Raw genomic sequence first — 13725 nt, 5'->3', positions numbered from 1 at the left:
GTCTTTCATGATTTGAAATTATTTCCTTAATGGAGATTCCTTAGAATAGATTACATGGAGAAAATTTATCAGCATTCTCAAACCTGTTGTTTAGTCATTTTCCAGTGCTGATAGAACTACCCCATGTTTGCCTCACCTCTAGTGTTAGCACAGACCATCACCATTTAATGTCTACATATCCTGACATAACAATAATCCAGGTATTTTAAAGTATAAAAAGTAAACTGTCTCTTTGGTTTTTAATACCAGTGTTGGAGACTTGATGACCCTTCATCTATGTGTCTAAGAAGTCTATGATATATGTGCGTGGTGGTGTCTGTAGTCACACACAGAGTTTGCATAAATGTAAGATTTAAATAAACACTGATCATTTTCTCCAGAATTCATTTAATGGTTGCATAATATTCCTCTGTGAGACTACATTAAGTTTTTATAGGCCAACTTCTCACTAAAACATTTTCCTGTTATAACCAATGAAGGAAAAATAACTTCTGCATATATTTTTGCATAACTATGCCTATATGCACATATAACACATCCATACAAACAGAATTATGACATGTTTTCTCATTATAAAAAAAGTTTCCTAATTTGGCACTCATGCCCAGATACCAAAAGACATCCAAAGTTAAAGAATTTATAATTTGAGAGTAAGTCAGGGACCACAAGAATCCAAACTCTCCATAAGGTAGAACAGGAATTCAGAATAGCTAGACTGACATTTCATTTCAATGCCTTTCCTGGACTTGTGTGATAGTCGGGAACTTCTTTAAGTTATATAATTAATCCTCATTTCTAATCTGAACCAAACAGGAAATTAAGGTGAGGATCGCTTTTGCTTTCAGTCTGACTTTGCCTCTTTACACAGAGATGGCTTCGACATTTGACAAGGCTGACTCCAAGGTCAGTTCCTTTAGTCATTGCTCCATGACCCCGTGTCTCCACCACAGCCACACTCTGCGCCCAGGAGCAACCTGTCCTATCTCTGTCCTAAGAGAAGGAGAGAGCTACCCAAAGTGCCCTTTCCCCTCCCCCTCCCCCCAGTGAAGTGGAAATGCAGGAGCAAGCCCATGGCACCTGCCCTAGAGGTGCCTTTATTTTCCCAGAGAAGGGTGAAGATGGCCTGTGAGAAAGCTGCAGGGTCATAGGCCACTACCACACCACAACTAAGAACGTCTGTTTTGGAAGGTCACGGTCTCACAACTGCCTCTGCTTTCTCAATGTGGGGATGTCTGTGAGGACACATCAGCCAATAAAGACGAGTGGTCCAACATAGATTCCCAGTCTAGGGTGACAAAGGGTGATCTCCAAATCAGTGAAATGATCTCAGCCTTACAGAACACACCCCACAGCCTAGGCTAAGACTGGCTGTGACTAGCTGTGTCCCAGTGTCAGCCTGTTGCTTCCCCTTGCCTCCAGACACTTTGGCCTTCCCAGACCTCTTTCACAACTACTTTCTCCTTTATTTTTCAAAATAGTGTGAGCAAGCCAGAAGCACAAAAACAAGTTCTGTTTTCTTTCTGCAGACGAGGAGGCTGAGGTCAGAGTAAATGTGATGAGGAGCCCCAGATGGCTCATTTCAGGAGCACTGAGGTTACATCTTGATAGTGGACCTCCTGACCATGCGGCAAATGGCTGCCACACACATGGACTACAGTGCTGTGTGCATCCTGCACGGAGCTGGCTCTTGAGATTCATCCTTGACTAAAAGAAAACCCTTGAGCCATATTACCGCTCTGTCTCCTTGTAAAACAGAAGGTGTGAAAAGTGAAGAAAACACAGGGAAAAAAATAAAAAACCATGGGATGTTGATAATAGCAACAAAATTACAAACTCCTGAAAATGGTTGGAATACCTTTCGTAAGGCATTCGGGAAAACAGCTCAGTGACCAGAACTCATCACAAAATAGTGAACGGAAACACCAGATCCATCACAATTCTAAATATCCTCTCTCTGTCCCTCTTTCCCTGCCTATACGTTGGGCTTTTCCTTACTTTCATCCTCTGAGCCCCTCTCCCCTCTTTCTCCGTGCCCTTCCCTCCCTGCTCCACATGAGCGGCTCTCTTGTTGACTGTGCACACGAAGAGCATGATGTTGCGACCCAGGACCTTTCAATGAGGGTGCAGTGACCCCGGGTAGGGTACAGTAAAGACGAGGCCGGCTCAGAACATTTCCATTTGAACTGGGTGTGTGGAACTGGAGATGTCTCCGTGGCTAAAATGTGTGCTGCTCTTCCGAAGGACCTGACTTCGTTTCCCAGCACCTGCATCAGGCAGCTCACAACTGTCTCTATCTCCACCTTCAGGAATCCAATGCTGCCTTCTGACCTCTGTGGACACTACACTCACACCCACGTAAACATACAAAGACATTAAAGATAAAATTCTTTTTTTAAACGTAATTTAAAATTAAACCTCTCAGTAAAATAAAAATGTAAGATGAACTGGACGTGATGTCTCACATTTGGAAGCCCAGCGCCCAAGACGCTCGTGCAGAAAGATTGCTAGAGGCGTGGGCTACATAGTAAGTTTCAGGCAGGAAAAAAAAAAAAGAATTTTCAGTTGGTCTCTGGTCACCCCACAGCTTAGAGAGGCCCCGGAGTTAAATTAGAATTAAAAGTTTCATTGACTGCCTTCTTTTTTGCCACCACGGTCTTTGCCCACTCAGGTTCTTCAAGCCTGTTTATTTCTTCAAACGGGTTGGTTGGGTGGGTGTGTAGCTCAGCAACAGAGAACTTGTTTAGTGTGCACGACGTCCTAGGTTTAGTCCCCAGGGCCACAGGGGAATAACGTGTGTGTTTACATCATCCTCCTGGCTTGGCTGAAACCCTTCCTGGATCTTTCACGCGCAGTTGACTGCATGAGCTCTGATGCCCAGGCTGGGAACTGGTCCTGCTGCTTGCAGCTTGCTCGGCTAAGAGCAGAATACTTAGACTTTGCCTTTATTCTTTCCTGTAATACATGTACATGATACGATATAAGGTATAGGATTATATAGAAAATTGCCTAAGTTATATGAGCCATTTTAAAGAGAATTTGTTGTACAAAATGAGTATTAGGTCTGTAGTATACTGGGAAATCTGCATAGATGGTTAAATCTTTAACCATATATTCTACACACCACATGACTTATGTCATACTATATGTAGAATATATTTTCCTCATTTTCTATTTTCTTTTAAGTAAATTAATTTGTTTTTAAGTAGTTTAATTATACTTTAAACTAAACTATATTTCCCTTATTTTTTGTTAACCTGTAAGTATATACCATGTGTGTATAGAATTATGATGAACTGGACTTAGTGTCTCACATCTAAAAGCCCAATATTCAGAAGGCATATGCAGAAAAATTGCTAATCTTGCTGATTTATGTTCTGAAATCATCTAAACATTTAAAAATTTATACCTTATTATATTTTATTGAGATGAAACAATCAATTGCCAACTTAGCTATCAAAATATCCAAACAAAACAAAATCAAGACTCCTGAAGGAATTGTGTCTCCAAAGATGGGGTCAAGGCCAGGAAGCTAGAAGCAAAGATAAAACAAATGAAGAATCTGTGCAAATGAGGTGCTGATTCTGGTCTGTTCCCACATAGGCAGGTTGAGTTTTCCAAACATGCAGCAAATATCAAGGTCCATTCCATTGTCTCTGTACCTTTCCTGGCTTTCTTTCCTTCAGCTGAAAAACATCCCCTTTCAGAAGCAGCTTGAGTGTCCCAGAGAGTCATATTTAAATCTGTGTATCTATACATGCATCTCTAAGTGCATATATGGTTGCATTTAGATGGCAAGTGCTTATATATGCTTATATCACAAGAGGGCAAAAATGCTCTCCTGGGATGTCACTGTAGGCCAGGGTTAAGCAGAAATATATTTAGCATGAGCGTGGGTGAGAACTTTCATTTTCAAATATGTTAGCACTTTATTATGCAGCTGAATTCATCCTCGGCCTAAGCAGCTAGTTAATCTACTAGTTATATACTATGTCGTCAGTATTAGAGAAGATGAATGATTAAAAAAAAACAACCTTTACGTAGTGTAACATAGATGCCAGTCAAGGTCAGTAAATAGTCTACAAGCCACAGAGGCGCACAGAGCTGTGTGGGATTTTAAACGAAGCCCCTCTCATGACTGACACCTTGCTCGTGTCCATCTCTCTGGCATCCTAGCTGCCCGGGCTGAGGATTACAACTTCAGAAGCACTTTACTTCTGCAGGTGTTTCAGAGGCAGTGGAAAAAACCTGTCACACAGATGGCGGGGATTTCCTTGGTAGCATGCATGGAAGCTTCAAAGAATGCTTGGGGGAAGAGACACACACACACATCAGTAGTTTGGCCTCATTTTTGGTACCTCTCCACCTTACAGCTACACTTTAAGAAACTCCCGAGAAATCCCAAGGGACACTGCCCAGAACTTGGCAGCTCCCATTCAGTCATACAGGCCCTTCCGACTGACTTTACAACATGGTTTTACAGCAGGTTCCCGATCCTCATCCCATTCTAAAACCTTTGAGAAATGATAGCTAGCAAGCCCAGATTCCCAGGCCCTGTCCTTCCTGATTTAGTCAGAGTCCTGGAAGCTGGTACATAGATCACCATCTTTTAATCAGCCAAGGTCTTCAGTGTGTGGAGCTCTCTGCAAGTCTTTGTAGCTCTGTATACTGTATAAATTTTGTATTCTCCAACTATGAGGCTTCCAGTTTGTAAATATTTTATTTTTTAAATTGTCCTGTCTCTATTTTTTTTTTTCTGGCTGCGGTCGGCTGGACTGGGGCCCAGAGAGCTTTCCTGAGGTTTGATGACATCTCACAGGTTGTGAGCTGGTAGACAGGCTTGCAGAAGCCGGTCTCTCAGTCCTCTCAGTGCGGGGGCCTTGTTTTGTTTTTTTTTTTTTTTTTGCTGTATTTCTAGCCTCAGAAGACATGTCAATTCATATCATTTATTCTGACCTGTAACTCTTGATGTGATTTTCTTTTGTTTGTAAGCGTGGAGGTATACCCAATGTGATTAGCTTTAAGCCAGTAGGTCATCATCAAGAGTACACTCAAAAGACAGCTGTGAGCTTTACTGTAGCAACTTCCTACTTGCTACATGATTCTCCCATAGCACTCTGATACTAACACAGAATCAACCTAGGAAAAACACCAAGAAATTACAGGGTGAACTATAGTCACTACACAAGGCCTTAAGGTTATATCACTACCTGATGTCAGGGCTGAGGCAACCATGTGCCAGGAAAATCTAACCAGACACCAGATCCCAGGGCTGGTGAGAGGAATCACTTGACCTCTGTCTTCACCCTGACACCAGAGCATGCATTTACCTCACTAACAACTCTTTTGTTTTCCTGTCACCTAACATTTTAAGAAATGTGTTAGTCAGATTTCTGTCAGTAAGAAAAAAATGCCTGAGATAAGACATCAACTATAAGGAGAATATTTACATATATATGTGTGTTTATACATATATATATACATATATATGTATGTATACACACACCATACACACACACACACACACACACACACACACACATATATATGTGCACACATAGTACTAGAGGTTTCAATCTACAGCCCTCGGTCATGTCCCCTTGGATCTGCGACTGCACAGTATAACATGGAGGTAGCAGATCCTGGAGAAGTCTGTTCAAATTGCAACCAGGATGCAGAGAGAGATCAACCCCCAGCAGCCTCCTACGAGTCCTCTCCCTGTAACCTAACTCCGCCTCTGTGGGCCTTATATCCCAAGGGTTCTACCACCTTCTAATGGTACCCCTAGCTAAAGGTCAGTCTGTCAATACGAGAAAGGCCAATGGATGACATTTAAGATACAGTCCATAATGAGGAGTAACAATCTTCCTTAAGCTCCTTTAATGTCTCTGCAGCTAAATCATTCTCAGAGAAAATGTTGTTGTATGCATTAGCTATAAGGAAAGGACATAGCCAAGACATCCACAGAGGAGTTCTCCTCTGGTAGACGTTGGTCTGTTTCTTCTGCCCTGTATTTAGTCTTGGAGTAAAATTTAGATAAGAAATAAGCATAGGATATCATGTTCTTAAAAAGGTCGTCGGGGAAGGGAGGCACAAACCACAGAGTTGAAAAAATTCAACTGGGGTGTGTTAACAATGGTGGCTGTAATTTCTCGGCAGTGAGACAGCAGCAGACTGAGACTGAGGTGCTGATGGTTGTCAGCTCTGGGCTTGGACACCTGCATTGTGCCCAAGCTGTTTGGTGTACAATTAGTCTTTTTCCTTGGGCTCCCAGAAGTTAAGGCAGCCATGTTATAAGCAGCCTCATGTAGGGTTCTGTGCTTCACCCTCTCCTTCTTAGGAAGCCATCTGGGTAAACCATTTCGAATGCTAAGGCAAGCATATTAGTGATTCTTCATGCTTTCCTGAATGACTGAGTTAAATTATTCGAGATTCTCGGTTGACTGCCTTTGCTATGGAAGTCTTCTCTGTATATGCTACAGAACCTCCTCCTGTGTTCTTGCGTTTTCTTACTCTATCCATGGCAGGGAAAGAGAAGAGAAAACAGACCAGTGGATAGTTTAAAATAAACAAGTCAGTGTGGTGCTAACGCACGGATTTACATGTATTGTCAATGCAGAGTTTCAGAAAAGCATCTGAAATCTAGGATATGAAGAATTGTAGTGGCAAGAAATACATTCAACCAAAGACACCTTGAGTGTAAACAGAAGCATGTGTCTTTATTGACACTAGGGCTATCAGTACAAAGTTATGTGTGGCACAGATGCTCTGTTTACTCAAAACGTATCTTCCTTCCTTCAATAAGCAACTTAGCTCACCAATAAGTCACAGACATGCATATTTAAAATGATAGTTGAACACACTTGAAGTAAGTATTTTAGCACCAGAGTTGAGATGTTGCCTAGATGAACGCATACCGATGCTGCCTTTCCTGGTTGTATACCCAAGGCCTGGACCTTATAAGGGAGAAACAATTTGAATGCCTCTTCCTTTATATTTTTTATATGTGCATCTAGTTACTATGACTATGTCACAAATCATTATTTTAATCTCCTTTTATGCCCCTCTCCTCACTGTTGACTTCAGGTCTGCGAATATCCCAGGATATACTGGCAAGGTTCATTTCACAGCCACCCACCCAACAAATTCTAATATTCCATCAACAACGCCAGCAGATTCCGAGATGAACCGGTAAGTAGGAATCCTATTACTCTGTTTGCTCGCATACATTAGAAAGAGAAATGATAATTATGGCTATTCCATTAAAGGACAATTAAATAGTAAGTGTAAATTTGCAGTGCTTAAGAAAAATGGAGAGACAAGTCCAAAAAAGAAAGCAGTTCATTTTCCTACTGAAGGGAACTTGACACAGAACTGCTTTGGGGAGGAGGGGGAATGCAGGTTAATGGGTTAATGGTCCTGTTGACAATGCTAATGGTGGTCCCTTTAGGCTCTTATTCAGAGCATATTGTGAGAAGGCATCTTCACCTCTGAGACCCCCCCCCCAGTTGTGTACATACATCATTAATTGCCTATTATCAACGCTGCATGCTACCTAGTGTGTGTAGCAGGAGCCATGAATGCCTTTCTTGTAAATGTCTTTTATAAAATAAAATAAAATTAAATAAAATTAAAATAAAATAAAAACCTGTTGAAATCCCCAAGGATTTTAATGCCCATTTTTGCACATTAAAACAGAAGGCAGTAGATGAAGAGAAAGGAAGAATACTTTATTGACAATCAGTAGTGGGAGGCAGCCCACTATTCTCATCATTTCTTCACATTTGTAAGCACTTGGTGGAGGTCGTTGCTTTGAACTAAAAGGACTACAGAGTTCTGAAAATGCAGGTGAAATCTGAGTCTAAGACAGGCATGTGCAAGTGAACAACCTGTGATGGGTGTTCCTCCCTGTTGCTTGACCCAAATAGCTCTACTCAAATCATCCTGGCAGTGGTGGTGGCTCCCCTCACTAGATACCTGCCCCAATATTGGGTTCTCAAAATAAAACACACACACGCACACACACACACGCACACGCACACACACACACACACACAGCCTTATATTTAAACTGCATTAAACAGCTCAATGGCTGGTCCACTTCAAACCTCCATGTGGATAACATACTCCCCTCTAATATTCCTGAGTTTTTACTTACTAAAACCTATATTCCATCTTGGCTGCCCTGGACTCAGACCTGCAGCCCTCATGGGCTAGTTCCTCAGCACCTACATGACAGCTATATTCTCTGTCTGGCACATCTCAGGAGTGGCTTCCACTCCTCTCCGGCTTGGCCACTCTTCCCTTTCTGCTCCTTCCTCTCAGTCTCTTGCCCGGGAATCCTAAAGTCCTGCCTCTGTCTCCCTGTTCAGCCACTGGCCACCTGCAATTTTATTCACCAGTCAAAACCAACTGGGGGCAGGGTCTCTCAGCTTGTGCACGTGAAGATTCTCATATAATTTGGGGGACCAAATTAACATAATACATGCAGCATTGGACCAAATCCACACTTCCCCACAGGGGCATCTTTTTCTCTAGATCACATTTGCTCAGTAGGGGAATATTCCATTTATCACATATGTTTCTCCACTTGGGCAAAATTGTGAAATGAACACTAAAGAAAACATAAGAGGGCCAGGCACAGTGGCACATGCCTCTAATCCCCAGAACTCACTTGGAAGACTTAGACAGGCATTATCTCTATGAGTTCAAGGCCAGCCTGGTCTACATAGAGTCCTAGGCCATCCAGGGATACGTAGTGAGACCCTGTCTCAAAACAAACTAACGCCACAGGTAACTGAATAGAATAATTTGGAGCCCTGAAGTAGGCTCGTGTCATAAACATGTCATTATGTCGTGATGTCATACTGCTGGCACCTAGAGTCTGCAGTGTGTTCTGCCCATTTTGTTATTCATTCATCCATTTTTGTTTAATTCACATGTTCTTTTATCATATTGTCACATAATGATTGTGCCCCAGTGATTCTTAGGAGCACAGCTAGTTCGCAGGGAGTAAGCAAAAACCTGAACAAGAAAGAAACTGCAGCAAAGGATGACTCCCAGAACCGTCACAGTTTAATCACCTTGCACACTCAGTTGCCGTTACTGTGTGTGTACCCAACTAGGAATCTTACCAATCACAGTTCACACTGAGGAAACTGAGGCACATATAAGCCACAAGGATTTGTGGAGAACTGAAGAAGATCCTAGCGTAGATTTGCTTCAAGAAATGATTCTTGGAAAGGAAGGTTCTCAGATACATGAGTGTCAGGGGACAGCATCCCTACAAAGCCCAGAAGAAAATCTGAGGAAAGTGACTAGGGCCACCTTGAACCTTCTGTGTACTATTCATCCTACAAAGGCTCTTCTGTAAGTGCAACACTAAAGGATAGGATAGGAAAGGTATCATTTGGCAGTGGGCTTTCTCAGCATATCTAAATTTCTAGCTTGACAACCATGTTGCATACCCAGCCATCTATCTGGTCCTAAACATCGCAATAGGAGACCAGTACCTTTCAGGCTAATAGTTGGGATTCAATTTAATTTACTTCTAAGACATTTTTTTCCAATATTTATAAGTATAATTAAAAAATAAAATTTACCAGACATATCTAAAGAAATATGGTATTGTAGGATATATATAGAGAAAGAGATAATTTATAGAGTCAACCAGATGAATAGGTTCATCATCTCAGTTATTCACTCCCAACGGCAAGAACAACTAAAATCTACTCAGGAAGCAAAATTTCTGAATGCTATTACCCTGCTATTACCCATCGGCACTCATGTCATGTGAGATCTCTAGACTTGTTCTTATCTATTGCCGTGGCTTGTCCTCTGACCTGCATCTCTCCATTTCCTCCTACCAGTCCCCCCTCTCTGCCTTTGTATATTTAGTTTTTGTAAATATAAATTTACATTAAATGTGATCATACCATATTTTTCTTCTACTTCTACATTGTTCATTTAGCATAGTGCCCTTTAGGTTTGCCCACGTTACGGCAAAGGTCAGAACTTCCTTTTATATTACTCAGCCTCCTTTCTAATACTGGGGAATATTCCAGGAGGATTTTAGTTTGTATAGTATTTTATTAACTCGCCCATCAATAGGCATCTGGATTATTCCATATCTTGGCAATTAGAGATGGTGATGAACATGTGGTATAGATGGGTCTTTGGGTCTCATGTCCTTGGATGGCTATGCTCCTGTCATGGATTGTTGGACCATCCCAGAACTCCATTTCTCACGTGCCCAGGGCTTCCCATGCTGTTTTACGTAATGACTACACCAATCTACACTCCCTCCAACACTGGGAAAGACTCCATCCTCCCCAGTGTCACCAGTGTCCTCTGTCTTTTCTCCCTTGATAAGAGTTCCCCTAGAAAGTATGAGAAAATATCTCATTGAGATTTGATATTTGCATTCTCTGGTCATTAGTGATTTACAGCATTTTTCACATACTTTTTTTTTCACAATTTTGTCTTTTTTTTTTCTTTTTTTTTTTTTTTTTTTTTTTTTTTTTTTTTTTTTTTTTTTTTTTTTAAGAAAGTCAATGCAGGCCCTTGATTTTTGTGTTTGAGTTGAACTGGTTGGTTGGTTGATTGGTTGGTTGGTTGGTTGGGTTGGTTGGTTGGTTGGTTGGTTGGTTGGTTGGTTGGTATGCCTTGGATATTAACCCTTTATAAAACACTTAAGTCACAAGTATTTTTCCCAATTCTTGAGAAAAAAATTTGCCTTCTCTTTTTGTTGTTTCTTGGTCTTACAGAAGCTTCAGTTTGCTACATCCTGATCTTATTTTTGACTTGTAGCCCCAGCTTTTGCTGTGGTATCCAAGATAACGTTGCCAAGGTCCATGTCAAGGAACATTTCCCATGTTACAAATCCATCTCTGAAAGCAGACTGAAACAATTACAATTTTGTTGCATATAAGAACGTAAACAATGCCCTCACTAAACACATCCTTGTACCTACCAGGGTAGAAGAGTGAAGCTTAAAAATTCTGGCTGGCTGGTTCCACTGCAAACTCAAAGACCCCCATTAGAGCAAATGGGGGCATTTTCTCATAGCTCTCCATTTTGTTTGCAATCCCACTTAAACCCCAACTGTGTGAGGCTTTACCCAGACATCCTGTTGCTGTAACACCTTCCCACGCATCCTGCACCTCTACATAAGCAGACAATCCAATAGCAGGCAAAGGCTCCTTTTGTCTTTCAGACAAACCTCTACTCTAAGCTAAAAGTATCCCTTTGTTTTGCAATCAGAGAGAAAAATCCAAGTCTTTCCTAGGAATATTCTCATCCCATCAGGCTCCTGATTCTTCCACAGTTGTCCCCAACACACACATGGATGTCATTTATTACCCCAGGGTGAGGACATGCTATCTTTTGTGGTAGCATTTCTGAGGCTCTTAATCTGACGGTGAAGAACAATAGAAATAGCAACAACTAGAGTGTTTCCTTCAGCTCAGGAAGGGTTTGTCTTGGCTTTGCTCTGACCAGTGTACAGCACACAGTTGCCCCTCACAAAAACTTTCAGCAGCTGAGGTGCTTCTAGCCTGAGAAAGGACAGTCCAGAGAAAAAGGACTAGTGTAAATTTAAAGCAACTCTGTACTGACGTAAAGATGATGCCTCTCACAGACAAGCAATTAGTCTGGACCTTGGGCTAAAAAGAAAGAAGAAGGGGTGATCAAAGCTCTCCTCTGTGAAGTCCCTGTCTCTGGCATTTTTGTAGTGCTATGTAAGTGCTTTTCTGAAAATGTCCAGTTCAAAGCATAAGGCCATGTGTCTTGACTACTGCGTATCATACAGACTCCATGAGCCACTTTCCTCTTGGTTGAGTCTACGCGATCTAATGCCTGTTTCCTGTTGTGTTTTCTTCTGAGCGTTATATTATTTGGGAACTCCTGCGTTTTTTGTTTTTCTCCACTGTATGATTTTTAAGCCTTTCTAATCTGTTCCTCTCTTTTTAGACACCTGCACCTATAACCTATAACCAAGCCTTTCCGGGCTACATATAATTTTCTCATCCTTTCCGTATGCCCCTGTAAAGAGACCTGGGCCAACCCTCATTTCCTCCACTACTCTACTCTGCTCCCCATGAGTCCATCATGGATTCTTTTTCTTCCTCTCAGGAAGATGTTCTCTCACTTGTGAACGGCTTCTCCTTCCCTCTCAACTTGAAACCTCTCCATTTCTTCTCATGTCTGGCTTAGCATCTGGCTTTCCTCTGCTGACTGGCTAGTCTCTTGACTACTAAACTTCTTAAAGACGCAATCACTCTCAGTACCCTACTTCCTCTTTCTCCTAGCCTGTTCCCCAACCTTATGCCATCTGAATTCTGATAGCCCTGGTAAAGTGAGGGCTTCTTGCCAAATTGAGAACTAATGCAGGGACAGAAGACTGGAACAGTTGACATCTCTTCACACAGAAGATAGGGACGGTGCATTTGCCAGGAGTCTTTGTAGTAGATAAGACTTCAGGGCCAGCTTGAGTCTTTTAAATGCTTAAACTCTGGAGGATGCATGAAAAGGAGTCTCCATTCTAAATTTCAAGCCAGGTGTAGTGAACTCCAAGTGCCTTTAGATTCATGGGGCCAGGATGCAGAATAGATGGGAAGAAAACAATTAGAAGCAGCTTTCGGGTTGGTCTATGTCCACCTCTTTTCTAAGCATTTGCTATAAATCTAGGATACATTTTCAGAAACAGAACACGTGACATGGTAAGCAAAGCAGGGGTGGCCATTCCCAGCCTCCTCTTGTGATAGTCTCTACTCTACCTTTCCCTCCCTGGGTCCTCTATCCTTTCCATTTCTGTGCATCATCAGTTGGATAAAAGTGAAGTATTTGTTTTCATGTTAACTATTTATGTCATTTTTTTCTTGTTGTTCCATTCTGATCCTAGCCTCTTACTACAAGAAATGAGAGTTGACCGCTTCCGTCACCAGGGCCCATTGTCCCAAATGGTGACAACTGTGAAGCCCTACAACCCTTTCAACAAGAAGGAAAAAGAAACCATTGAGTACTGAAAGAGACCACACCCCTGAGAGACTTCTCAGTCCAGCTGGGGGAAGGCTCTGTGCACAGTGATGGAGAACAAACAAGAACACAGAACGTTCTAAATGTGTCTGTCTTTGTGAATCGAGGTGAATCTTTGTGAACAGAAAAATAGCATGTCCAGGCCTGAGCTCAGGCTCTCCCTTCCCCCTGCTGGTGGCCGTTCACCCTGGTCTGTGATCCATAATGGTGGTGGTGGGGGACCCAGAGAGTCCCCACAAAGGGAGTCTTCTTCTATGTTGGAAGAGGGAGCCTCCCTAGAGGGTCATAGTTTGAGAAATAGAGACAATCTTGCCCAGACCCCATGAGGTAGCAGTGGGAAGCTGATGAGTGGAGACAGACTATGGTATTCTTTTAGTCACCTAGGAGACAACACAACATGGAGACATTATCTAGAGACACATAGGAAAATCATTCTTTCTTCTCCAGGATCTCTGCTGTAGAGAATGAAGCATTCCTATGGTCCCTGAGGGTCCTTAGACAGGCAGGGCCAACCATATACATCTTAAGATTAGTGCATCCTGACTATGCTTCACTAACAAGAACATAAGCAGCAGAAGTGCCCCAGGGTCTTCCCGGTACAGTTCTATTTCAGGTTCAGGAAGCATGTACATGTTACTTTGTATACATCTGTATGAGCCTATTCAAGTTTCAAAGTACTTTTATAATCTTATT

At 42.0% G+C, this 13725-nt stretch overlaps 1 protein-coding gene across 2 annotated transcripts in view; it reads left to right on the top strand.

Annotated features, from left to right (window-relative positions):
- Positions 1 to 13119, top strand: part of Spmip7 (sperm microtubule inner protein 7) — a 56497-nt gene extending 43378 nt beyond the window's left edge. The window contains exons 8-9 of one of the 2 annotated variants that reach the window (XM_034508176.2): positions 7084 to 7188; positions 12899 to 13119. In XM_034508176.2, the coding sequence (XP_034364067.1) occupies positions 7084 to 7188; positions 12899 to 13022 (229 nt within the window). In that variant the 3' untranslated portion in view covers positions 13023 to 13119. The remainder of the gene's footprint in view (positions 1 to 7083; positions 7189 to 12898) is intronic. The other variant, XM_034508177.2, reaches the window with a different exon arrangement.
- The last annotated feature ends 606 nt before the right edge of the window (positions 13120 to 13725 follow it).

Source organism: Arvicanthis niloticus, chromosome 7 (assembly GCF_011762505.2).
Source record: "Arvicanthis niloticus isolate mArvNil1 chromosome 7, mArvNil1.pat.X, whole genome shotgun sequence".
NCBI classification, from domain to species: domain Eukaryota; kingdom Metazoa; phylum Chordata; class Mammalia; order Rodentia; family Muridae; genus Arvicanthis; species Arvicanthis niloticus.
The sequence above is the reverse complement of the archived record's forward strand: the minus strand, read 5'-3'. Positions and strand labels throughout refer to the sequence as shown.